General features: G+C 42.1%; 1 protein-coding gene across 1 annotated transcript in view; it reads left to right on the top strand.

Moving 5' to 3' along the window:
* CSMD1 (CUB and Sushi multiple domains 1) overlaps window positions 1–27750 on the top strand; it is a 1790960-nt gene that overhangs the window by 1718720 nt on the left and 44490 nt on the right. Inside the window, exons 49-52 of the mRNA XM_082374695.1 lie at window positions 3032–3226; window positions 8363–8536; window positions 22057–22230; window positions 23628–23801. Coding sequence (XP_082230821.1) covers window positions 3032–3226; window positions 8363–8536; window positions 22057–22230; window positions 23628–23801 — 717 coding nt within the window. The remainder of the gene's footprint in view (window positions 1–3031; window positions 3227–8362; window positions 8537–22056; window positions 22231–23627; window positions 23802–27750) is intronic.

Genomic DNA, 27750 nt, shown 5'->3' with positions numbered 1-27750 from the left:
GATCAGGTAGGTGTGTGGGGTGTGCAGAATGTTCTGGGTCTGTTCCCCCCAACAAAGCCCCTAGAGCTGGTACAAGGAAGGCTGTGGCTTCCTTGTTCCCAGGGCCAAGCAACAAAGCGCATTCTCTGTGGCATCTTGACGGGCAGGACGCAGCAGGGCTGATCCTTTTATGGGGACTGTTTGCCTTGTTTTTTTATGAGTGCAGACCTGCATGTAGTAAAACTCACCAAGAGGGGATCTACTGACCATGGTTTGGAGGGATTGGTCTTCTCCTGTCATCTTGGTTCACCTAACTTGGATTTTACCACTCAAATAAACATCATGGGTCGTTCAAACTCAGACGTTTCTGTATACTCTCCCCCTTGGGGCATCTTTGAAAATATCAAATAAAATCACATCTGCAGAAATTTCTGGAAAGCTCCACCCTTCCCCTCTCTTCCTTTAGTAGGCCAAGGTAGACTTTAGATAAATATTTATTCCAGTTCTCACTTTTGTTTTTAACTCTCAGTTTCTACCCATATGCTTTTATTGCCTCAGTTTCTTTGTGTTTTTTGTTGCTGTTGCTGTTGTGTTTTGTTTTTGCTGCCACAGCATTTTTTTGAGGGGGGGCATGTTACTTTTCAAAGCACTCACACACAGACTAGAATGTGTCACCAGCACCTGCTTTGTCAGACATTATTCTCAAAAAAAAAACTGTAAAAAGACATAATGTTTACAATAAAAGAACTTAGAGCCTAGCAGGGAGACAGAAATGCAAGCAAACAGTTAAACCAGAATCAGATAATTAAAAGGAAACCAAATACTATTTTCATAAAGAAATCGGTGAGGACATGGGGAGGGGGAAGGGGAAGCTGGGACGAAGTGAGAGAGTGGCATGGACATATATACACTACCAAATGTAAAACAGATAGCTAGTGGGAAGCAGCCGCATAGCGTAGGGAGATCAGCTCGGTGCTTTGTGACCACCTAGAGGGGTGGGATAAGGAGGGTGGGAGGGAGACGCAAGAGGGAGGAGATATGGGGATATATGTATATGTATAGCTGATTTCACTTTGTTGTACAGCAGAAACTAACACACCACTGTAAAGCAATTATACTCCAATAAAGATGTTAAAAAAATTTTTTTTAGTAAAAAGTAAAATAAAAAAAATAAAGGTAATCAAGCAGAATTTGGAAACCACTGCTGTGGATGATACTAGCGGAAGAAAACTTCTGATTCCACTGTGTAAGCCAACATTGAATCCTGCTTGGCAGAAACAGAGTTTATAAAAGATAGTTCAGTAATTAAAAACAATCAAGTTAATTCTAGAAACACAGCTTTGATGAAATGAAATGGATTTTATTTGAAATTTTAATTAGATTTTTAAAAATTTATTTATTTATTGTTATTTTTGGCTGCGTTGGGTCTTCGTTGCTGCACGCAGGCTTTCTCTAGTTGCGGTGAGCAGGGGCTACTCTTCGTTGCGGTGCGCGGGCTTCTTATTGCGGTGGCTTCTCGTGTTGCGGAGCACGGGCTCTAGGCGCGCGGGCTTCAGTAGTTGTGGCTCGTGGGCTCTAGGCGCACGGGCTCAGTAGTTGTGGCGCACGGGCTTAGTTGCTCCACGGCATGTGGGATCTTCCCGGACCAGGGCTCGAAGCTGTGTCCCCTGCATTGGCAGGCTGGTTCTTAACCACTGCGCCACCAGGGAAGTCTCAGATTTTATTTGAAATATGCAGCAGGATTGAAATTGAGTTATGGATTTGTCAGTTTAAAGACATTAAAGTCTTTTCAGAAATGGCAATCATGCCTGAAATTCTAAAGGTAATCTGGTTAGAAAAAAAAATTATTTATATCACTAGGTAAAACACTTGAATATCCATATAAATTTTGGATAATTGTTTTACCTAAAAAATACCTGAGAACTTGATCTAAGGATTATTTTTAAATTAGAAAATTCTTTTCACATTTTAAACCTTGTTGATATTATTATTGCAATAATACCAAAAAGGCCTATTTTTTCTGTTTATTTGCACATAGTAATGGTAAAATTACCAAGAGAAGATTAAATGGGATTTTTGTAACATTTTGCATATGTCTGATTCAATTATAATGAACTTGTATACAATTTATAAGTAAAATATATTTATTAATATTATTCTGAAAAAAAAAAAGTGGTATCTTTAGCTAATTTTCCAGGATCAATAAATTAATCAATCTGGTGAACTTTGTGGGTAGCTGACTGTGAAGGTTATTAGCCGATGTAGCTTCATATTTAGGGAAGTAGAGTTCTAGTTCCTAACATTGTAAAATTAATTTTAAATATTATTGTACTCTTCAGAAAATATATAAACTCACATATACCAAATCTTGCATATATTTTCAGCACTGTCATAAATTCCTTGAATCCACTCTGGTAGTATTGCACTACGGCTACTGCTGTTACTCCTGTTATTAAAAGTGTTGCTACTGCTCTTCATGAAGTAGCTACTGTAATTCTAGTTCACTTTATAAGGACATGAATAGATTCTCTCCTTGAAGATTTGTTAAACACTTTTCTGTATAGTATTAATGTGTGTGCATGTGGATTTTGTGTGCTAATAAATCCAGGAATAGAGCCTATTACGTAGGGAGGAAGGGAATGAGGGCATCTGATTTTTCTTGGTCTAAGCTGGTTTTCAGTTACTCAATTACCATTTCAAGTTTCTCAGAGGATAGAGACAAATTAGAAGTAAGATTTTTCTATTCGTGCCTACATTTACCTGATGGGCATTTTCAGTGAACCTCGGGACTTTGTGGGAGTGATTTATCCCTTTACATGTAATCCCACTGCAAGATTTCCAGTGCACTTGCCACGAGGCTGTGGAATGCATTTTGCATATGGGATCATTTTTGTGTGGCTATGTGGGTAGTAGAGAAAACCGCAAATAACAGGTGATGGCATCTCTTCTGTACAGCACGATGAGTTCCATACAGGAGGCCTTTACCATGGAAAGCAGGCCTGGTCTGACCCCTTGAGAACAAAGTGATGATGTCAAGTGTGTTTCTTTCCAGCGGTCACTTGCCCTGGCATTGAAGCCCAGCTCTCAGAACATGTCACCTGGAGACTGGTGTCAGGATCCCTGAATGAGTATGGAGCCCAGGTGGTGCTGAGCTGCAGCCCCGGGTATTACCTGGAGGGCCAGAGGCTGGTGCAGTGCCACGCCAACGGCACGTGGAGCGTAGGGGCGGAGAGGCCGAGATGCAGAGGTGAGTAACAGGTGTGCTCCTGACCTCGAGGCCATCCTGAATCACTGACAGCGATGGCATCCACCTTTTACGGGACTGTAATCTATCGTCCTATAGGTTAACTGTGTAACCCGATGGCATTTCTTTTCATTACAACAATGAACGTGTATTTTTATCTGACATACTTAAATATATGACCGCTGCATTAAGTGTTAAATGCTGTCTTTTTCTTGTTGACGATCATATTTTACAAATGTTGAAATATTAGAATACTCGATATTTCAAATCAGCTCAAAAACAAATCCAGGCCTGTATTTAAAAAGATCAATCTTATTCCATGCACTGACTATTCAAACCTTTTAATTAGGATCTTGGGAATGCGTGTATTTATGCTAAGGATATTGTGTTCTCAAATAATGACTGTCTTGAAAAGGGAGATTATTATTCTCGTAGGTACAAGATAAGCAGTTAAGCCTCTGAGTGGGTTTCATAATAAATATGAATAAATAGAAAAATAAAACAATATTAGCATTGTTCAGAGCACTGTTTGATTCAGACATATTTAATATACAATCTTTAGTGGGATTGTTTACAGGAAATTATCATGCACAAAAACAAGCAGTTAGACTGGTGTCATATTTATAAAATACACAGCTTAGTAAGAATAAACCAGAATAAAAATGAAAAAAGGACAAAAGAAATAATGCTTCACTGTCTGTGATAATCATTCTAATTCCACTTTTAATGGAACAAATGGTAATGAAGCTCCCACTAAAGCTCTTCACCAGCATCACAAAGGCGAATCAGGAAGGGTCAGGACCTCTGCGAGCTCATAATCCAAGTGGACAGCACCCCCAGGCCCTGGACAGCCCTGCCTGAAGCTTATTTATTAATGGTTCCCAAATCATTCCCCAAAGTGTCCTGGTTTGACGAGTTGTCTGGTCACTGAATTGGTACTGAATTTCTCCGTGTTAGGGTCTGAATTAGTGAGCTCGCTCCTTCCCACATCTGTCCCCACCAGGAAGCTCAAGATGTGACTTGGAGACTCAGTCCTTAAGTTCATAAGGAGCACATTTTTGTAAGCCCAATCTGCCACTCTGTGGTAGCTTTTTCACAGGATAAACACCAGGTCTACATTTTATTGGAACTGAACCAATAGAATCTTCAAATGTATTGTCATCCAAATCACTGTCACAGCTAAGGAGCTGTATTTTTATTTATTTTGTTGTTTGCCTATGTTTTACCTAAGAATGGCCCAGTCCACAGGATCTCCTGGATCTAACTGTTTGGGTTACCTACTTGCTTAGGGGCTGGAAATGTTAGGAGCTCCCACTCTGCTTGTTCAGTTAGCTCCAGATGAAGAGATGACCTTTGACCACCTTCTAAGCGTATCCATAACAACTATGAAGTCAGCTGGGATAGTCGCCACTTCTTGAAGAGTTTGTGTTATTCTGACTCTAGGATATTCCACCATGTCCATAGACAGAGCCCAGGTATCCAGGGGTGAAGAGGACAGGAGACCTTAGTCTCACTTTGAAACTGTTAGCTCAGCAGTCACCCATCTTTGAGGAGGAATGACTATCAATGGTTATCCCTCAAGAAACAAGAAAGCAAAATTAAAATTCCATGTCTGGGGGTGCCCATATAACCCCCCTAACACAAGGACTGTGTAAAAGCTGGAGCCTATTGCTATTTTCTTGTTATGTGTATTTACTTTTTGACTTACTGCTTTAAAAATTAAGAAAAATGTTTATCACAGAAATTCATGAATCAAAAAGAAATCATCTTTGCATTTAAAATTTTATACACACAGACCTAGAGAGCTACATTGGAATTTTGCTATATTATAGATATCCAAAGAACATTGTCTGAATTCTGGCCTGTACCTCTTTTCTAACTGCTTAGTTCAGAGCTCTCATAAGTTAGACCTGGGTCAAGCTGTGAAGTCAGCAGGCTGGTCTTTGATGACCTTCTATTTGTATTGATAATTGGGGATCTGCCTGGATTGATCATAAAATCATGGGAGTATTTATCCTTCAGACTGCACATTTCATCTGTATCATAGGAGACCATGGAGTGGACATTCTTATTCCATTCTGTGTTGGTGTGGACACTGGCCGTCACTTAGAATGACCTAAATGTGAATTTTCTTGATAATATACTCACAAGTAAATGTCCAGCCTGCATCAAATAACTCATGTGACACTAACTCCCCCAGGGACAATGAGTTCATGTGGACATTTTCACTTTACGTGAGGCTTTCTTCCTGGCTTGATCCGTGTATCTTGGCACTATCCCTCCTGGCCTACTAATCCACGTCCAGATTCTGGTCTACGTGGCATGCCTTCACATACTTAACAATAGCTACCGTGTGTCCTCTGAACCTTTTCTTCATGACTGGCAGCCCTGCCCCATTCACATGTGTGCCATGCTGTCTAACTGCATATTCACAAGGCTTTTTCCAGGAAGAACATGTTTGAAATTACCTACTCTTGACCTTATTTATTTGTCACATTCACAAATAATATCCATATTGCTGACAATAACATCCCTAATCCTGTTGACTTCACCGGTTTGAGAAATGAAATGTCTCAATATGATTTCTTTTTCAGAGTAGAGGATTTCAACATGACTATAATTGTAGAATTGAAGGAAAGAGGAAAGGGGCTTTTCAGGGGGGTGAGGCAAAGGCTTAGAATGCACAGTAATAATGAGAAAATACTACAGTATCAACAGTAAATCGGGCAGAGCCGGGGGCACTCTGAGTGTCTTCAGCTGAGCGTCCTCTGTCCAAGACACACATCCTGTGTGCAAGACACACTCTGAGAATTCAGAGGAGACAGTTGACTGTGCGTATGAATATATATTTAACAGAAGAGAAAAAAGCAAACTTATTGGCTTTATTCTTGAAAACTTGATGGGAGAAAAGAACATGGGAATAAAGCTTTCCCTTGGATGTTTGACAGGTTTTTGTTTGTTTGTTTTTTAGGGGAGAGGGGTTTTCCCTTTCAATTAGGGGAAGTTTTCAGATGGGCGCTGCCTACCTCATTAACGTGTCAGGTTTACTGCCAACCAAATCTCTACGTCCGAGACCCCATTATCCAGCTGCTGAAAAGCTAACATTTGTTCCATTAGTTCTTCTTTATAGTCTAGTGAACCTTAGTAGCGGACAAACCTAAAATAGTTGCGTCACCAGGATACTTTTAACAAAGGCTAAAAGAATAGAAGAGATGCGAAAACAGTCAGCCTTTCTGCTAGTCCACCATTAACGGTGTGTCAAGACCTCCGAGAGGAGGTGTGCTCAGACCTCACTGCTATTTAACACTTCTTACTAAAAGCTGAGGTTTCAAAACACGGTCCATTTATCCTGAATGGCTACAAGTGGATCTTTAAATATCATAGCTCAGGGTGAAGTTCATACTATGTTTGAGAAAAGGCTTAATGAAAAGTTCATAACTAATTGTAAAAAATCTAAATCTGACTCAAATCCATTGACATTTGGTAGAGCAAACATGTTAGCAGTATCACTAAATGCATAAGATATGACCCTGTAAGACTTTAACAATCCTGCAAACTAAGAAGTCCTCATGGTTCCCTCAACAACAATAATGTTCTGATCATGACACAGTCTAGAGCTGAACTTCCCAAATTTTTGGTGAGCAGTGCCCCTAGAACACACATTTCCTGGCTGTGTCTGTCTGTCCGTTTGAAATGGAACCAGGGTTATGTGTCTTGGAGCAAAATCAGCTTAATTCAAAAGACTGGTCTAAATGATAAAATTTTCTTTACTTGAATTATCAGTAAAGGTTTTCAGACTTTGGATTCAGTTCCCTGAATAGGTCCTGAGATGGGCTTCATTGTTAGCGAACCGGGACCCAGCCCCGGTCAGGTGCAAGGCATTGCTTTAGGTGCTCCCACGGTCCTCTCTTTGGATCCGCTGCACAGCCCTACCTGACAGGTGCTGGTATTAACCTTTAGGAGATGAACCAGGAGGACTGAGAGACTTAGAGAAGTTGGCCGGCGCCACCGAGCTAGGAACTGGCAAAGCCGAGCAGAACCTGGGTGGGTAGCCTGCAGCCAGAATCTGTGTTCTTAATCACAACTTTTCACTGCCTCTGATCAGTTTACTGTTAATAAGGGCTCAGTAATTTTTAGCAACATGGCAGCTTTGCCCTAAGCCCTTTACACATAAGAACTCACTCAGTACATCAGGAAGTCTTTATCACTCTTCTTAGAAGAGCTTTTCAAACACTTTCATTCTCACCTGTTAAAACACATTTCAGCCTCTGCTGAGCAGTTGGCCTTGATGACTTTATGATTTCCTCCTCCCCTGAGATTCTACTGATTTCTTTGTGCTCAGACTTGTGGATTTGGAAAGTGCAGGGAGTCAGGTGGTATAACAAGTATCTATAATGAAAGTGACTGTTGCATTCATCTCCCCAACTGGAGCAATCGTGTGGGTGTAAGTGGTCACGGTCAGTAATTATGCTGGACACACGTGTGAACTGGGTACCTACATCTATAATCACTTAAGGTCTAGATTTTTTTTTTTTTAATTTTCAGAAAGTTTGCACATGTCCTATATAGTCAACATTTTTATGGAGTTCATGATCCCAACAACTTATGCAAGTAAACGAAAGAAAAAATGAACTCAGTCTTTCTACTGCAGTGGGCATCCCGGGTTTAATTCCTCACTGCTTTGTACCAGCTGATGACTTTGGGAAAGACCACCCACATTTCTTAATTCCTGCTACACACATGTAGGTGTCCGGTAACTATGATATGATTCTTGTGATTGGTGTAGACCGAAAAGAGGACAGAAAGCCAACTCATTTGACTGATTTGCTCGTGTGTGAATATGTTTGTATACTGTGTATTTACTCAAGAAAAGTTTAGCTACCTGTGAGGATGAAAAAAATAGCAGTGAGTAAAGGAAGGGATATTTTGGATTCCACCCTAAACTTTAAAGTTTTCATTTCAAGGATATAAGAGAAGAAAAATTAAGCTTCCTAGGTGGTGTGTCTATCTCACCCTTAGATGACACCCCTGCCCGTGTTCTTAATGAAAATGAAGACTGAAGATTTTGTCGTTTTTAAACAAAAGAGCAGTCTGCATGCAGACCTGAAATAATATTCACTGTTTTTCTTTTCCTTCTAGTGATCTCGTGTGGAAGCCTGTCCTTTCCCCCAAATGGGAACAAGATTGGAACAATGACGGTTTATGGCGCCACAGCCATATTCACGTGTAACACAGGCTACACACTTGTGGGTTCTCACGTCAGAGAATGCTTGGCCAACGGGCTCTGGAGCGGCCCTGAGACTCGCTGTCTGGGTAAATTAATCCATCATCGGGCACTTGTTTAATTCAAATAAACCTTAAAAATAGAGGATGGCTGGGCAAAGCATGGCGCTTCTTGCCATAAATGCTCTGACAGAGTGTTACTAAATCCTACCTGGGTTTTTAATGCTGCACGTTACAATATGACTTCTTCTTTAAGTATCTAAAGGGATTTTTTTAAAAAATCTGAGCAATAAATGCAGGTCACATGTTGCCTTAAGTGACACAAAGACTATTTTATAGACTGCTGAGCATGTCACTACACTCGAATGCCATCATGATTTTATTTAATTTATTTGTTTATTTTTTTATATATTTATTTATCTATTTATTTATTTATTTATTTATTTTTGGCTGCGTTGGGTCTTCCTTGCTGCGCGCAGGCTTTCTCTAGTTGCGGCGAGTGGGGGCTACTCTTCGTTGTAGTGCGCGGGCTTCTCATTGCGGTGGCTTCTCTTGTTGCGGAGCACGGGCTCTAGGCGCACAGGCTCAGTAGTTGTGGTGCACAGGCTTAGTTGCTCCACAGCATGTGGGATCTTCCCGGACCAGGGATCAAACCCATGTCCCCCTGCATTGGCAGGCGGATTCTTAACCACTGCACCACCAGGGAAGCCCGCCATCATGATTTTAGAATGCACAAAAATAAACTTCAAAATTATCATACATTTTGTTATCTTTTTAAATTTTTTTAAAATTATGTTAATAAGTTAATGTGATATTAATGTCCGTCAATATAAGGACAATGAACTATTTAAAATTGAAAGTGTGCATAGTAACTTGGTCTTCTTTTTCCCAAGGATTAACATTTTGTGCATGACAATTTTTTAAAAAATTGGGCTGAAAAATTTTCCATGGAAAAATCTTCTGAATAAGTGTATGAAAATTGTTGAATAAGCAGCTTAAAGTGCAGTGATTTCTAATGCTCCTTTTAGATCTCCAAGTAATTTGCAAAATATGTAAACTGCCTTTAGTCCTTTAGAACTCTCTCTGTGATCTCAATAATTTTGTAATCACTCCAAAGCAGTAGAAGCTGGAAAGTTTAAGCTTCTCAACCTCTGTGGGCTAGGCTCGCTTTAGGAACTAAGCCAGGACCAGTAAATTTTAAATAGTAATCATCTGTTCTTTTCACTGGAGAGAATTTGAAGAAACACTCAGGAGAATTTGAGGATGAAAGTAAAGTAGCAGTCCCAGAAAAATGCACCTGACGAAAGAAGGAGGTTTTCAGGCTTATCCACGAAATGACTTCCTTCAGATTAATACAAGACTTAGATCAGTGCTGCTTGATACTGTGTGTGTGTATATTCCTGTTGACGGTAGTCACTGTAGTTTTCAGCCGAGTGCTTCTGGCATTTTCTGAGCTTTCCTAAGTGTTCTTGAGAGATTGGCCACTGAGTAGTGCCCTCCTTAAGGCAGCTGCAGTTGGGGTAGGTTTTCTCCGTCTGCTGCAGTGGAACTTGATGCCTTAGAAGGGGATCAGGTGATCTAAGAATTGCACCTCCGCTATGAATTGTAAGATGGAAAGTAATAGCAATTTACATTTGATTAGTGCCTTATGGGCTGAAGGTAGGGCAGTGGTAGCCTCAGGGGCTTTAAGTGTCAAGTTTAGTTTATGTAACTGTTGAATCATGGGGCCAGCTTGAGCCTTACTGATTGCAAGTAAACCTTTACCTGTTGTGTGGCATTCTTCTGACCGAAGGTTAGGACTTTGAAGTAGAAAGGACGAAATGCATATTGAATAGTTGGCTGGATGGAGAAGCTCAAAGGCATGGCCTCAGTGGGATGCAATATGGCTTAGACACTTTTTGGAAGAGGGAGTGCTCAGAAGGAATTCAAACTGAAAATAAAGAGGAAGAAGAATGTCCAGATTATAATGTATAAAACATTAGTGTTGTAGAACTTGGACATGGCATATAAAGAATAATACAACTGGAAAGGCATGAAGTATTTAAAAGAAAAAAGACACAATTAGAAAAGGGTGAGAAATGATGCATAGCCACATGTTTATAAACCAATGAGTAAAGAATGTGTAATAAATTTAGTTTAAAGATTTTAAAAGTTTGTAAACATAGTCTCGCAGCTACCACGGAGACTTGAAGGGGTAAAATCCATAACACACAGCATATGGCAGTGAAGGATAGCTCTTCTCTTCTCTTGAAAAATGGGTGGCTGTGGGGTAGATAATGTAGTGTAACCCAGCAGGAATATATGGCCACAGGACCCAGAATGCTGTGCGAGACACAGCAGAGAACATGGGGAGAAGAGCAAACAGGTGGAGAACAGAGGTGACATCTGTGCTGGAGAAGATTATAAAATGCTCAGAAGGCGAAAGGGAAGAGGGGCTGTGATCCTAAATCTGGCACAGATATCTGACAGAGTAGATGTTGGATTCCTCCATAATCCAAACATTAACAAGATGCCCTATTTGGATATAGTACTTTGAATGGTGTTATTTATTGATGACTGAAAATGTGCATTTTGAGCTTTATCTTATTGAACTCTCATTAGGCATATTGTAAGTGCTCAGTACTCCTACTTACAGATAAGAAACAAAACTTAGAGCTTAGAAATTTGCCCAAAAAATATGTATCAAAAACAGCATTAAACCTAAGCAATTTGACCATAGAACACAGGCTTCTTAACATTAGGGTATATAAGTAGTTTTTAAGTTTTGTGCTACTTCACCAATATATTTATCTCTCAAAAAAAGAGATATAATAAAAGAGGCCGTTATACTACTATGCTAATTCTGACCAATGAAGAGGAATTTGTTGGTTAACTGGAGGAGAAATGAGTCTTCGTGCTAGACTACTCCCCACCCCAAGGCACCTGCACCAAGAGGGTGCTTAGTACCTAAGTGGCTCTTCGTGGATGATTTTGTTCTTCATCCTGCACGGTTCCCGGGCCTCTTGCTTACCAATCACGCTATTATTTTCTTTCCGTTTCTTGTCATTTGAATTATTCCTTTATATGTTTCCTTGGTTTTGAATGTCTTAAAAGTCTGGGTTTCTACCAAGCTAAATGACCTTGGGTAACCTTCAGGCTCATGCGGACCCTGTGAGGATAAACTATATAGCCATGGAAGGAAAATGACTTATAATGACAAAGGAGGTAATTGCTAGGGATACTTTCCAAAAATTCAGATACTTTCCAAAAATAGTCCATATGATACCATGACTTCAACTCTAACAGAGAAGAGGCAGGACCCTCAAAAACCAAAACAACCCCCAAAACTCTGACTTTAAGAAACAAATCACCCCAATGTGGAGGAAATGGGAAATTACCCAAGGAAACAGAGACAGTTACACCAGATGTTCTACAATGAATCCAGTTAAGAGAATGAAGTGCACTTGAAGGGCCATGTCCTGAAGGACAGATCTGCCACGAGCTGGGAACAACAGAAGTATTCAGGACCATGAAATGTAAGGCCCATGCATAGGTGATGCTTGAAATAAAACCCAAGTTCACTCATCAGAGTTGGTGTTAAAGGAAGTGGATGAAAGAACGCAGAAGGGCTCAGCTTCCTCCTCACGCTGCCTTTTCTGTGAAGAAGAATTGTGATGTGAATAGGAAGGTTAGAGAACCTTTTATATCAGACACTGGAAAGAGAAGGAGAAAGAGAAAGGAGTCCATCAGAGAGAACTTGAGAGTTTCAAGTAGAGTTGAGTCTCCTGGCCGGGAGGGTCCCATCCAGGCAAGCTGCGGGTACCAGGGAGAAGATGGCCAAGTCACTGGCTCCTGTGGGATGTCATTAAAAGGAAGTACTCTAGCATTGGACAACTATTTGGTGTGACTTTTCACACACAGGGGAAAGAAGTTAGCTGTCAGAAACTATGGATTTGTTAACTTGATGATACACAGAGCAGATAATCAAATCTATTATTTGTAAGTTCTTGTGTGATGTATATTTATGAAGAGCTAACACAGGTTCACAAAATTAACATGCAAGTCTGGATCCATCTTTGTTTGATGTTACTTTTAGATGGGTGTTTAGAAATAGTCTTCAGACACGGTGTTTCTGAATTTTCGGCAAGATGTATGTCAAGGTTTTCCATAATAACTCTTACAATTAAGAAAGAGTAATGTGGACCTTAGGTTAAGTCTTTTAAAGATTCCCTGAGAGACAGTACATGAATGATGTTCAGTGGATTGCTGTGATTTGGGAAGGAGGTTTCCAGGTGTATGTTTCTGTCTCCTCACTCTAGTCCTTTCCAAAACATTTATTTAGCTCCTGGATGAGGGCATAACACTGCTAGCTGAAAGAGTGAGAATAAATATGTGATGACAGATTCAGGAAATCTTCAAATCGAATGGTAGGCCAAATAGATTTCATTAGACATAGGAAAATAATGGAAATAGTGTAAAATTTTACTCAAAGTAACAAACAAAATAACTGTCAATGTACATGGTGAGGAGAAAATTATGAAATCATAGCACACACAGAAGGACTGGGTGTTTTGGACAATGGAAGGCTCGTTTGTGCGAAGAGATGCCTCTGACACTGATATTGTTTTGTGACTAGTCTCCATCTCGTTCCGTGAGCCTGGGTGGGCCATATCTGGGATGATGATTTCAGTTCTGTGAGATAGTTTACGTGGGCTGTTGAGGAACTGAAATGTGTATGTGGTGAAGGATCTGGTAACCATGACACTGGAGGAATGTTTGGAAAACTTGCGATCCTAAGTTTGGCAGAGAGAAAAGTTAGGGAGTAATTAATAGCTATTTTCAAATAGTTAAAATAATTGGTGGGAAAAAGAAGAAAAGAAAAAGAAACAAAAATAAAATTAATTAAACACATCTGCCAAGGGCAAGGACCAGGGTTGCTAATGACATTAGTGAAACAACTCCATTCATTGGTTTGAAATAGCAGATGCTATGTACAGAAAAATAGTTTTCAGACCCAATATAAGAAATATTTTCCCTTATTTATTTTTTAACATGTGGGATCTGTCCAGAAATGCAATGAAGACTTCCTATGGCAGGTGCTTGGCTAGCTGGCAGGTTTTTGTCTGGGGCCCCATTAGACTCTGAGCTTTATTGATTCTACACCCACCATGCTTTCTCCATCACAATGCAAAATACTTTGGCAAAAAACATTTTTCAAGTTGTGCGTGAGGTATCTTGCTTATTTTTAGGGTTACTAGAACAAAAAACGCTTTTGCCTGAGGTTTTCCTTCTATTTCACGTGGAGCAGGGATCGCTTATTTCCAGTTGTGGTACGATGGTTATTTCCAGTGGTTTCCGTCAGGGAAGAACACGCCAGATTCCTTGATGATCATTGCAGCGGAAATGGCCAAGCATATGCACAGACGCTGCCACAGTGAGAGTCTTGTGATTGTTAATGGTAGGAGAGCTGGATTTAAGGAGATGACGGGTGATTTTCTTTGTCTAACATTCGAGAACCTAATCTATGCTGTGTTTGCGGGTACCTAGTCTGAATTCTAAGCTAGAACCTTTGAGAAAAGATAGAATAAGGAAAGCTGGGCAACCCTGTGTGCAACCATCATTATACCTAAAATTTAGGCAAAGTAATACATTATGTATATCAGAGTACATTTTATAAAGGGTTAGCCACGCTTAATCGACGCCATCATCCCTGCTTTACACCTGGGCTCTCCCAGGGTGCTGTGAATTGCCCCGGACTTGTTCTGATTTACCATCTGTGCTGTGCAATGCTACAAATCTCCCTGGGCTGGAGAATTAAGCACTGAGAAGGCTCACCCCCCGTATCTGCATATCAGGTAACGTACAGTCCATCAGGGAAGTTTTACTGTCCCCATGCTCCCTTAGTTATTTTCTTCTGTTTATCTTCCCTGCGGTAGTTTGCGTTGAACCCGACAGAGAGCACACCGACTACACGAGGTTGTACGTTTGTAATCCAGGTCTCCTATCATAGAAAGCTACATTAATCTTTTAATACCATTTATATCATTTAGACTTTTTCAACACATAATAACCCATCATGTCTTTCACTCTGTTACCTCTAATCTGTTTACTCAAGACGTCAGTGATAGATTGAGACATTTCCCACCTAAAGAACATTATCTTTTTTTCATTAGATTATTTTGCTATTATCTGAAGTAAGTTTGCATTTGCTATAATGACCTATGAGGAGACGAATTCCTTTGTAAATATGATATCATGGTGACATTCATGTGGCTAAAATAGCTAAATGACGTGATTCAAAATGATATCATTAGACCATGTTTTTTCATAGTTGTTAGGGAATAAAACTGGAAAGTATTCAAATGCCTTGCATTTGATGATAGATCCACGTACAAATTTTTAATAAAACAAGTGATTATGACAATGCTTATATTGCAGCAAAAAGATGATATTAGAGCAGAAAGATTAACCCCTCCCTCCTTGATCTTGGTATAAAAGTGATCTGCAGTATAAAACTTAGTCTGTATGGTAGTCAGGGAAGGTAAAATATTTGGAAACACTCAGTGCTAATCTTCACATTTTACATCTGCATTATCAGTGGCTCGCAGATAAATGTCACAATATTCCTCCCAGCCACAAGTGCTTCTGTCTCTATTTCTGAATATTATCTAGTGATATTCATTTAATTCCTCAAGAAATATTGCACAGGATGTAAAGGTAAATAGGAGGTGGTTCTTTTTTCTTTTAAGGAAATTATCATCAAAGGAATAAATAAGATAAAAACCAAGTATCTTTAATAAAAAGTTGAGATTGATGAATGTCAGGAGAGAGGTCCACGCAGAATCCTCCCCATACCCAGGGAGGGAGCCACTTTGATGAAGAGGGCACTCCAACACACAGCAATGGACTAGAGCATCCCAGAAATGAGAGCCACGGAACAAGCAGCAGCTGCATAGGCGCAGAACTGTGGGGCAGGAGGTCCTGATGGCTCACCTGGACCAAGCACGTCCCGGGCTGGTGCTCTTTGTGGTCACGTGATGCTGAGGGACGGTGCTAATATGGCAACGCGATTGTGGAAGGAATTCACGTCCTTTCACGAACGCCCCCTCTAGATCAGGCAGGGGCTAATGCTGGTGCAGAGGCCATGACACTGCTCTTAGAACTCACAGTCTCAGAGTGGAGATAAATAGGTAAGAAAAATTCTACTTCTGTCTGCTGAATTCAAAACAAAACAACCCTCACCATGTAGGTATTGTAAACGGATGGTCCTGGAGATAAGAGTCTCCTTCTGCAGGGAAACCTAAAATAAGGGAGATGTTTGCGTTGAGTATTAATGGGCAGTAATTCCTTTAGGGTTTGTGAAGACTGCAAACACAGGGTGGATTTGGATTAAGTTATATGACATTTTACAGGCAGACAAGAATGTGAAAGAAGTGTTATGCAAAAGGGCAGTGTGTGTGCAAAGTGATAGAGGTAAAAAGTGTGGTACATTGAGGAACTACATTAATAAAAAGGCAGATGAGAGATTTCTGAAAGCCCCAGAGACTACCCAAATCATGGTACTGGCCTGAAATTTTCTTATCAAATATGGTTTAAAATAATTGCCGTTGACTAGGGTGTGTCAAACAGAGATGTGATACAAATGTATTTTGTGGCGAAGGGATGGGCCCTCGTCGTTGGTGTTACTAAGGGCACAGAGTGTTGTACAGATCATCACACCCCACCGGCCAATCCCTGCAAAGACTCACGTGCTTTCTACAATATTACATGTTCTCGGACTTCCACAAAGTTGCTCAACATTACCGCTCAAAATTGCTCCTGGAGAAAAAGAAAAAGTCTCATTTGTGAGAACTCAAATATGTTCCTTTAGTATGCACAGATCTGGAGATTTAAATACCATCCACCGACGTTTAATGCTCTTAAACGTGTTCCCTGTACATAAGAGGATCTGATCCATCTGACATTTCATGACCATTTGTTAATAGTCAAACGGTGTTTGCTATTGGCTTTAGAATTCCCTGCCAAATACCCCTGCCTTTAGCCCCAAGCTGGAGTTATCACTGGAATGGGCAGAATGAAGCAGATTGCATTTCTAATTCTCTTGCAGGTACAGCGTACTTACAACACTTATTATTTTCAGCAATAAGTACCAATAATAACAAAGCAAACATGAAGGTTGAATATTTGGTTTGTAGATTTTCTAAAAATGTATGAATGTATTCAGTTCTAATCCCCAAACCAATATTTAGTATTTGTGCTGACACAGAGTGGCACAGTGAAAAGAAGGTGACCTTAAAATAGGGAATTCTGGGGTGGGGGGGGCGACGTGTTTGTGTGTATGTGTGAGTGTGAGAGAGCGTGGCCTTAGGGCAGGAGAGGGATCCAGCTCTTCAGTTCCTGTTGACGCACAGACCCCGCAGCGAGGATGCCCAGCCCAGGGAACTCCTGTAACCTGGGAGCCGTGCGCCCCGCAGGTCCCCTGGCGCAGCAGGTTCCCATGGCACCAGTGGAACTGTATTAAATTCCCAAATCACAGAATTCGCTTCTGAAATTGCACGAGTCTAGGTAATTGTGAGAGACTCTAACACACGTTGCCTGAAAGTATTCAATACGTGAAAGAAGCATTCAGACTCTGCCTTTGTTGTGCGTTTAGGCACATCTGCTAACTGACATCTGACGCTCTGTGTCTGTCACTCAGCAAAGTCACCACTGAAAGTCAGTGCGGTTTGTTAGGTTGCAGACCGTGATCACTGCAGCATCAGAAGCAGTGACGTGCAGTCCAGAGAGCTCAGCTAGCTGCTGCAAAACCCTGCCCGTGGGAGGGACTCCGTCTCTACAGTGTTCGTGCATGTGACTCCCAGACAGCAGGGACGCGGGGCAGGCGTGAGGGTGGAGGGCGCCAGGGGCTCCGTTCACCCAGGGCGCAGCCCTCAGGACATTCACTCTGCTGCCCGGAATCGGTGTACGACACACACTAAAACATGTGCGGGTAGACCCTGGACAGTAGCCTTCTAGAGCCACTGCTTGGAGAGGCTGCTCAGCTGAGGCCCTGCCCTGGGGGATAAACGCATTACTCGCGGCAAGTGCCGGTCCCCCTGTCCCGTGTGCTGGCCCGGGCTGCGTGATGTCAGGGCCGCGGGCTGGCGGCTTCTCTGCGCTTCAGACCGTGAGCTGGGCTCCCACACGGCTGGGCCGCCGTCTGCCTTCTCCAGTTCCCACGCGGGACGAGTTTGCGGGAAACCCTCGACCCAGGAGGAAACTGAGAATCCCCTTGCCCGTCCCTCTTTCTCCCTGGGTTTGGCTCATGGCAGCCCCAAGGCGACGTCTCCCTGTGAGAGGCCACTGGCATTCATTCAACCTGGCCACCACTCTGTGTTTTAGCTAAGTCTGGTAGATTTTATTCCTCCTAACTCAATTTTCGAGAAAGATTGTTAAAAGAGATTCTCTTTTCTATTTGGGACATCTAACTAAAGCATAATAACTAAAATATAGTAAATAAAAACAATACAGCTTTCGTTATATCTAAAGTAGCATAAACTTAAAGGCCAGTGATCTTCACAGAGTTGTCATTTTGCAAATGAGGTGAAACCTGCAGACTCTTGTGACCCACTCACAGGTATGAAATCTTAATTTTTCTGAAATTTCATGGAATTCCTATTCCATTGTTCAATTCGTCTTAACAGGCCAATTTGAAGGATATTTTTTAATGGTATATAGTGTGTGAAATAAAGAGAGTCACCGAACTAGAACTGGAAAATACCCACCCTGGCATGGAATTCTTGATTCTGCTACTGATTCTCTCAAGAACAATTTTAAGCAGTTGGAGAATTACCCGTTCCATAGTAATGCCTGTCCTCAGCAGGGAGAAAATGCAGAATTAAAATGTAAAGTTCTAGGAATGTGGAAGTAGTAGAATTGGTTATTCATACTTAACTAAAAGAAAATTCAGCAGTTCCTTTAGGATATATCTCTATATCTATCAATCAATCTGTCCACTGAATTAAAAATCATATGCAGTTACAGTTTTACAGCATCCTACCTAATTCTTTAGCTCCTTGCTAGCCAGAGCTCTCAGGCTCTGATTAGTGGCAGATTATTAAATTCACGAGTAGGATTGATGTAAAAATAAAATAGCCCACATGCTTTTCACTTAGATTTTCTGTCCGCACTTTAATGGAACCATTTGTCAGGAAATTTGGCTTCCTTGATTTCCTAGGTGTGATGACACTGGCTGCAGAATTGCCTGTAAAAAACATTTAGTGATCTTTGTTTAAGCTGAAGCCAAATGCTAATGAAAAAGAAACAAGCAAACAAAAGCACAAACACAAAACCTAGGGGCCTGGCATCACAGTGTCGGATCTACTGGATAATCACATTATTTTATTTAGTTGATATTTTGTTTTGAAATGTGCAGGACTGCCCTCATCCCAATTCTTTTTTTTTTTTTTCCCAGTTAATAGAGTTACTTATCCTTCTTTACTGCTTTTTATACTCAGTGGAATAGTAATAATTAAATGCACCCAAAATTATGGAGATGTAGCACATGAAATATGTAAGGTCATAAACTGAAGAGGATAAAATAGGAAGTGAAGTTCGAGGTGATGCTGTCAATTCTTCTTCCTTCAGGCACTGAGCTGAAAGGGAGTGTGTTTGAAAGACATCCCCGATTTTCTTTAGGTCTTTAAGGCCAGTTCCTCCCTGAACTGAAGTGACCACATGTCAGAGAAGAGTTGCTGTTGGAAGTCTTTATTTCCACACAAGCCTGTCAGCCTTGCCATCTGGTTTCTGGAGTGTACAGATATCTCCTTGCCGTTAGGAGTGCTTATTTGCCAGGCTTTCAACAGAGAATGCAGCCTTGAAGCATGTGTCCTACTGAAAACTTAGATGAAAAAAATATGATTGAGGTTTAAAAGTGAGCCTAGCCAGTCGTGTTTGTCCAAGTCAAGAGTGAGGCTGTGCAGATCACGGAGAGGGTTGGGGACTTTCTGTCGCAATGTATCCCTTTCAGCATCTCGGTTACCCTGAGCCCGGGTCCCTCCTCTTGGGGTGCTGATCAGGTTCAGAATACCCCCAAAGTGCTTGACATTCTCTAGAGTAGCAGCCAGGAATCAGGTGGCCCGCACTGTCTTTGAGGATTGGAGTGTGTTACTTTGGTGAGTACTTCTAGAAATTACATCATTTCCTTCTCACCTCGGAAGTGGCTGGATCCCTGCAGTAAGCCCGTGCGTGGCGGCTCTGGCTCCTTTCTTGTCTCGGGGATGCGAATGGGGCTCCACGTCTCGACCTGACGGAGATCGCCGTGCAAAGCCCAGCCTCTGGGAAGGAGCCCGCATCCGTGTTCCAGGATAACAGCCTCAGAAGCTCTCCCTTCAACTCCCGGAGAACATTCAGCCTCCTCCCAGTTCCCTGCTTGTTTCACGCCTGGTGTGGGGGGGAGGCGATCTGGCTTCTGGTCGGAATCAGGTTTATTGATCTGGATCTGGCTGAGTGGAAAAGCTGCAGAGGTGACAAAAGATCAAGCGAATCGAGCACAACTTGACCCGACCTCTTACAAATGTTAGCGCAGAGATTCTGCTCAAAGAGGGATACCTGTCACCGATTCGGTTTTCTCCCTCTGTCCTCTGCAAGGTTATCTTGCTGATAACAGATCTGGTTCAAACCTAGGATAACACAATGCAGCTGCATTGCCTTAAACAGAAATAGAGAGTACTGTTCTGAATTCTTCCAGAATGGTGGCATTAGCCCTGAGTGTCATATGACAGTAGTTTGGCCATGCTCTCAGCTTTGGGGTTGCTGTACTCTGAGTAAAACACTGGCAGCTGGGTGCTCTACTCGGAGGGTAGTGGCCAGGGGAAGTCCACTCCAGAACGCTCTGCAGCCGCTCCAGCCTAAGGAGCGAGTTTTCGTGGACAATTTAGGAACTCTCCTTGTCTATCCATCCTTTTCATGTCAGTTACTCCTAATGCTCCATAGTTTGTTGAGTTAACAAGATACTCTTTCCATGGACGTGAGGAGGGGGGAGGGACAGAGAGGAGGACGGAAGGAGAGGAAGGAAAGAAAGTGGAAGGAGAGTGAAAGAGAAGGGAATCCCGCCTTTCATAGTTTTCCCCGGACCACACCGCACCTTCCTACTGTTACAGAGAAAAAATATTCATGACGCTCCTTAACGATAATGAGGCAGACTTTTTTTAGTACCCTAGCGATTGGTTGTAGGGACCAGGGTGATGGGATTTCACAAAGATATGGCTCAACTCCAGAAGCTGTGTGGGCCAGCGGGGGTCACAGCCAAGGGGCAGGGAGGGGGCACGGGTGGGACATTCCTGAGAGGGAACCTCAGGGCTTGGAGGGGTTCTGGCTGAACCCACCTACCAGTGGCAGGTGCGGTGAGAAACTGGCTCAGATGTTGAGGCTGGAGGGTTCTCGTAGGCTGACTCAGCAGGGTGCTTGCTGAAGTCAGCTTTTACAAGGAGGTGCGCAGGGCCTGGGAGGAGTGTCAGGACCCGGATTAAAGCTTTGTCAGGCAAAGAACCTTTGTCGCTCCCCAGCCTTCAACTCGTGAAGGACTGAAAGTTCTTCTAGCTTCCTTCCCCACTTGGAAGCCCTCTGGTACTGAAGCTTACCTGACACCCTGTTTGCCAGCGACCTCCTTACGTATCAGAGTCCTCACGTCAGTACTATTTTCCTCCCCTTAAGTACTGATGTTCACCCCAGTTTCGTTTGGGGGCCCTTTCTTTCCTTGCTGTACATACTCTTCACGGGCGAGCTCAGCCACCTGTTGGGTTCAGCCGCCATCTGTAATCTAGCTTTTCCTAAATCTGCTGTGTCTGCAGGGTGTCCCTCCCCTGAGCTCTGGGCTTCTGTGTTCAACTGAGGATGCGACAGTTTCCCCTAGACATCAGTTCAGACATAACTCAAATGGACATTTTCTGAAATTGAACTTATTTTCTGATATCAATCCTTCCTTTGGAATTTCACAGATAGTTCAGGAATCTAGTCTCTCACTGGAGATCCTTCCATCCTTTTCTTTGCTAACCATTTTCAGTAGGGTTATAGAACTTATATTAATTCCAAGTGTCTCTTCCTTTCTTTTGGCTTTTATTTGGAAATAGAATAAATAGATAAATAACATAAAATATCAATAAGAAAAATAAGTAAAAGAAATAAATGGAGAAACCGTAACTGGGGAATTACCTTTTAACAATTTTATATTTGAACTATTACTTACGTTACCCACAATTGTTGAGAAAAATTAATGAGTTGAAGAAAACTCTATCAAATAAAAAATACATAAATGGAAAAAATTCCAATAATGTTTGCATTCAATGCTGTCAGTCACTTGGCAATAAAGATAAACTAATTTTGAATGTAGTACTTTTATTATTTTAGATTTTTTTATTGGAGTATACTTGATTTACAATGGTGTGTTAATTTTTCCTGTACAGCATAGTGACCTGGATATACATATACATATATATCCTTTTGTATATTCTTTTTCATTCTGGTTTATCCCAGGACGTTGAATAGAGTTCCCCATGCCGTACCATAGGACTCTGTTGTTTCTCCACGAATGTGGTACTTTTACAGAAGACAGGCTCTCCAGCGTGTTTTTGTCGGTTTTGCTTGCTTTTCAGCGGGCCACTGCGGCTCCCCGGATCCCATCGTGAACGGTCACATCAGCGGCGACGGCTTCAGTTACAGGGACACCGTGGTGTATCAGTGCAACCCCGGTTTCCGGCTCGTGGGGACTTCCGTCCGGATATGCTTGCAAGACCACAAGTGGTCCGGACACACCCCAGTCTGTGTCCGTAAGTACAGCCTGTGAACTAACTCAGCGGGTGCTTCCCTTCGTGGTGTTTTCTTTTGTCATTAGGTCATAACACAGACACGTTTAAGCTCAGAGAGAGGATGGAGAGCTGTCGGAAGAGAGAGAACGTGGGCGCTCCTCCCCTTCCGTCTCTGGTCCTCCTCCCATTCCATGTCCTTCTGATGCCTCCTGCAGGCTCCCTCCACATTGAGTTTGCTCACCAGCTCATCTCAGATGGGTCCCAGGATGAGGGAGGTCAGGCATTCATTCCCCCAGCGTTGTCCCAGGACGACGAGGTGGAAACAGCGTCCCACCAGAGGAGGATAGAGGTGCTGGGCCCGAGTCTGCAGGTTGGCTTTGCAGGGGCCCCGCGGTAGCCACCCCCCCAAGCTTCTGTGTTGTTTTGTGTTCTTGTCATTGCTTCATCAAGAACGCAGAGAGTTTGTACGCGGTCCTCCCTTTAATAAAGAGGTGAAATTGTATGTAACCATTGTCCTCAAACTTTATAACTTGAGAGACGAATGCTGACTCCTATTTTTAGAAGAGATTGTACCCTTATGCAAATTTCCTTTTAAACCAATTTTTTTTCCTAATATGTTCTTTATTTTCCTAAACAAGGGGATTGTTGATGTAAGTTTAGGACAGTGGCAGGTGTTCTCTGGGATAGTGCTGTGGTAACTGTACACAGTTCAAGGGTGAAAGCTTTGCTTAGAAGAAAAAATTGTTGACAAGATAAATGAGAAGGAAAACACCAGTTTTACAACTGTAATGTGTTTCTTTTGAAAGGGCCAGTGAAGGATATGTTCATGATTTGTATTGCTGTTATTGTGGACATGACATAATGAGGGTTGGCTATCTTCCAAAGGACCATACAATAGGGAATGTCAAAGAAAATATGATTTGAGCGTGTACTCTTATTTTTGCTAATTTCATGATGTTTAAATTGATATTGGATTAATTTATACATACACGATTTAAATTATCATCCAATTCCCTATAATGTTTCAAGATGAGAGTTCCACAAAATTAGCTGGTGTGTTCTCAGGGGAAAATATTCAGAACTCATGATTAATACAAAAATTTAGCATCTCTTGTTTTTCACTGCTTTATTTTAAAATTACCTGATATTCTATCATGATGTAAGAAATAATAATTATGGTGATGAAGAAAGTACATTTGCCAGGCACTAGTTATTTTCCACAATTATAATAAAAACCTGTGGGTTCAGCCCATGATTCTTTCTCTCAATATTCCCTTCCAAATATAAACACAATCTGTAACATATCTGATTAGCTGTCAACCCCTTAATTCATACATTTAACATACCTGTATATGTATTAATGACGAATGCCAAGTGAGAGTGATGACTTATTAATGTGGACCTGTCTTCCTCCGTAGCCATCACCTGTGGCCACCCAGGGAACCCTGCCCACGGCTTCACTAACGGCAGCGAGTTCAACCTGAATGATGTTGTGAACTTCACCTGCAACACCGGCTACTTGTTGCAGGGCGCATCTCGAGCCCAGTGTAGGAGCAACGGCCAGTGGAGCAGCCCTCTGCCGACCTGCCGAGGTAGGAGAGCTTCCGGGGTTAGTGACGGCTGAACCATAACACCAGGGAGCCTGTCTGCGTGCGTAGAGGGGGAAGCTTCCCCTCCAGGGACAGGGCTTCTGCAAGCGCTTGTTGTTGGGGTGGGAAAACATTTCTGAGTATAACGCGCAAATCGCTCCATGGCCTCTTTCTTGCTATTGGCCAGATATTCAATCAAAAAACCCTGGGATTCTCTACTTCAAAGACTACTCGTCTTCCGTTTGTCTTTCTCTCCATTTATGCACTCACTTATTTCTGCCACATGTATTCCACAGCTTTGGTCCTTAAGCTTCTAGCCTTATGGATGTATTTGAGAAGTTCTTATTGCTTTTAAATCTCAAGTTTTAGAAATCACTTCTTTTAAAATGGACACATAGATCTGGACTAACACCTAAATTTCCAAGGGAATGCTGCTTTGTAGTTTTTGTATTTCTAGATGTTTGAGCTAGAAATACAAAAACTTTTCCTTAAAACATCTCCTTCAGATATTTTCCATTAAAACATCTCTCTTACTGAAGACGCATGTCCTTCCATGAGAAGGTGAGTTTTTTGTTGTTTTGTTTTGGTTTGGCTTTTTGGTAATAATATGGTATTAAAGGCAGACACTTACGGAGGTCCCTTGCTCTGACAACCACCCACCTTCCCACTGGGCCCCAAGGGAGCTGTATTCAAATGCAACAATAGCAGAATGGGAATCCAGGCAAGTTTTAAATAGCAGTTATGTGAAATTGGCTACAAACTGTCGAGTCTGGCACATGTCTATATCAGAGTGCTTGGCTTAAGCTCAAAGACAAAGTAAAGCCTTCTAATTCCACTTCCCTCTAAAACTCCCTTTTCAATGTTGGAAAGTCATGCTGTGAAGAGCAGAGACCCCAGGTTCCCTGTTCTCACTGTCCCCAGAAAGTGGGCTTCGGGCGTGTCCTGTTTGGGGGAGGCGGGGGGTGGAGTATCTCACAGAGATGCCCCTGGTTTCTTGTTCCAAAGCTCCTGCTGGTCTCCTGACAACGTGGGGGTCTGGTCAGCTTGGACACTGACAAGTTCATCTTGTAGGTTATATGTTATTATTATAATTGTATTAGGCAGGGCCATGGAACAGGGTGACCGGGGTTAGGGGACATCTTGGAATGTGTGAGCCAGGGCAGGAAGCTGGCTTCTAAATGACCTCTGGCCCCTCTGCCTTCCACGCGGGGCACCTTGGCAAACCCTAAATGCTCGCTGAGCGTCGTGATGCGCGTGGCTGTGATGAGCAGGGTCACTCACTCAGCCTCCCCCTCACGTGTCACAGGGAAACGTGCGGCCCACGTGTCTGCCGGGACCCCTGAGCACGTGGACGGCAGTGGACAGGCTGAGCTGGAGGTGTCCGCCGCTTGCTAACGCAGCTGCAGAGATGTAGGAAAAGGTTACACACCTTTAATCAAACTGCTTTTCACTGCCCTATACAACAAGGAAAAACAGCACGACTGAAAGAATGGTTACACATGAAGGCCCTTAAATTTGGGTTCAGTTTATCTTCACACAGGGTTACGGCCTAACTCTGCCTTTGATGCCTTAGGTGTATGAGAACCATCTATATCCGTTCCCCCCAAACCCTTCTACTCAACTTAATTTAATATTTATTAAGCACCTACTGTGTTCCGAATGCTGTGCTGCACACTGTCAGGACAGAGGTGGGTGAAATACTCCATACCTTGAAGTAGATACCAACCCGGGGGCTAATTAGGGGGGAGAAAGTCCCCACAGCTGCTGAGACTTTGTCCACTGGACACAGTACATTCTGGTTAAATGAAAGATTGAGTAAGTTCAAAACAGCAGGCTTTTAATTATCAAAACGTTTTTTGTTTCTGTACTTCATTTTCCTCTAACTTATGCCAAAAAGAGAGAGAGAAGAAGTTAAATGCCTATCATTTATAAATGGTTTTTGGTGTTTTACAATAGATACTAGGTCCTTTAGATATCTATGGCACAGTTTAAAGAATGCTAGAATGTGTTTTAAGGTCTTCAGTATTGATTCTGACTTTTCTTGCCTTCCTCCCTTTTCTTGAAAAATAGGAATGGACTTATTTTTTTAGTAGACGTTATTTTTTAGAGCAGTTTAGGTTCATGGCAAAGTTGGGCTGAAGGTACAGAGATTCCCCATAAACCAACTGCTGCACCCATGCACAGCCCCCCCTCCCCCTCCGCTGTCACCACCCCCACCAGATGGTGCATTTGTTATCACTGATGAACCTGCATGGACACATCATCTCACCCAGAGTCCGCAGGTGACATTAGGGTTCACTCTTGGTGTTAGACGGTCTGTATGTTTGGACAGGTGTACAATGAATGACACATATCCACCACTGCCATATCTTGCAGAGTGTTTTCATGGCCCTAAAGTTTCTCTGTGCTCCACTTATTCATCCCTCCTCCTGCCCACCAGCCCCTGGCAACCCCTGATCGTTTTCATGTCTCCATAGTTTCGCCTCTTCCACAGTGCCATACAGTTGGAATCACACAGTATATAACCATTTCAGATTGGCTTTTTTCATTTAGTAAATGCATTTAAGTTTCCTCTATGTTTTTTAATGGTTTGATAGCTCATTTCTTTTCAGTGATGAATAATATTCCATTGTCTCGATGGACCACAGTTTATCCATTCACATACTGAGGGACATCCGGGTTGCTTCCAAGTTCTGGCAACTATGAATAAAGCTGCTATATTCATTCCTGTGCAGGTTTTTGTGTGGATATAAGTTGTTAACTCCTTTGGGTAAATATTAAGGAGCATGATTGCTGGATTGTATGGTAAGAATATGTTTATGTTTGTAAGAAACCCAAACTGTCTTCCAAAGTGGCTGTATCACTTTGCATTCCCACCAGCAATAAGTAAGAGTTCCTGTTGCTCCACACCCTCGCCAGTGTTTGGTGTTGTCAGTGATCTGGATTTTGGCCATTCTAATAGGTGTATAGTGGAATCTCATTATTGTTTTAACTTGCATTTCCCTGATGACCTATGATGTGGAGCATCTTTTCATAGGCTTATTCGCCATCAGTAGGTCTTGTTTGCTGAGGTGTCAGCTAAGGTCTTTGGCCCATTTTTAGTTGGGTTGTTTGTCTTCTTATTGTTGAGTTTTAAGAGTTTTTTTTTTTAATGTTTCAGATTACTGTCCTTTATCAGTTATGTCTTTTCTAAGATTTTCTCTTAACCTGTGGCTTGTCTTCTCGTTCTCTTGACACTGCCTTTGGAAGAGCAGAACTTTAAAATTAGTACTTAATTTTGAAAGCTGACACTTCAAAAACGTCTGATGAAGGAGGAGATGACTGACAAACAGCCGTCCGAGTGCTGAGGGGATTGGAAATCACCCCTCATCTCCCGGGTGCCTCCTGCTCATGTTTCTGTTATTTTCTATTGCTCTGTTTTGCTTCATTTATGAACTAAGAGATACAATCTAGTGCACAGAATTTACATGCATATTATTCGACCAGGAAAAGCATGAATTCAAAGAGATCAGACTTATAAAGACAGTGAAGCGTCAGAAAAAAATGGCGTGAAACTCAAAAAGTTAAAGTTAACAAAAATAGCTACTCTATTAATAAAACTTCCAGGGATTCTTCAAGGTGTGTACTGCAGTATGGCCTGATTCTTACCTTATGTGGTTCCTTGAATAAACCCCCAGTTGGTTCAGGGTGTTGTGTCTCATGTCAGCATCCTGTTGTGCTTGATTTCTTCGCCCAAATACTTGATGTGATTCTCAGATGTCTAATCTGCGGAGGTCAATGAGTTGTGGAATCCTGAGTAATCCTACAGCATCTGGTTAATGATGCAAGAGAGAAACCCTACCAGGACTTTGGAATGAACTCCCAGTAAATCTGTGCTAAAGTGAGGCTGACTTAGACACAGATTTCCACAAAGTCTCTCCACCCTGGACTCACCTTTTATCCTCAGACTCAG

The sequence above is a fragment of the Balaenoptera borealis genome, assembly GCF_965194805.1.
Source record: "Balaenoptera borealis genome assembly, chromosome: 21".
Lineage (NCBI taxonomy): Eukaryota > Metazoa > Chordata > Mammalia > Artiodactyla > Balaenopteridae > Balaenoptera > Balaenoptera borealis.
The sequence above is the reverse complement of the archived record's forward strand: the minus strand, read 5'-3'. Positions and strand labels throughout refer to the sequence as shown.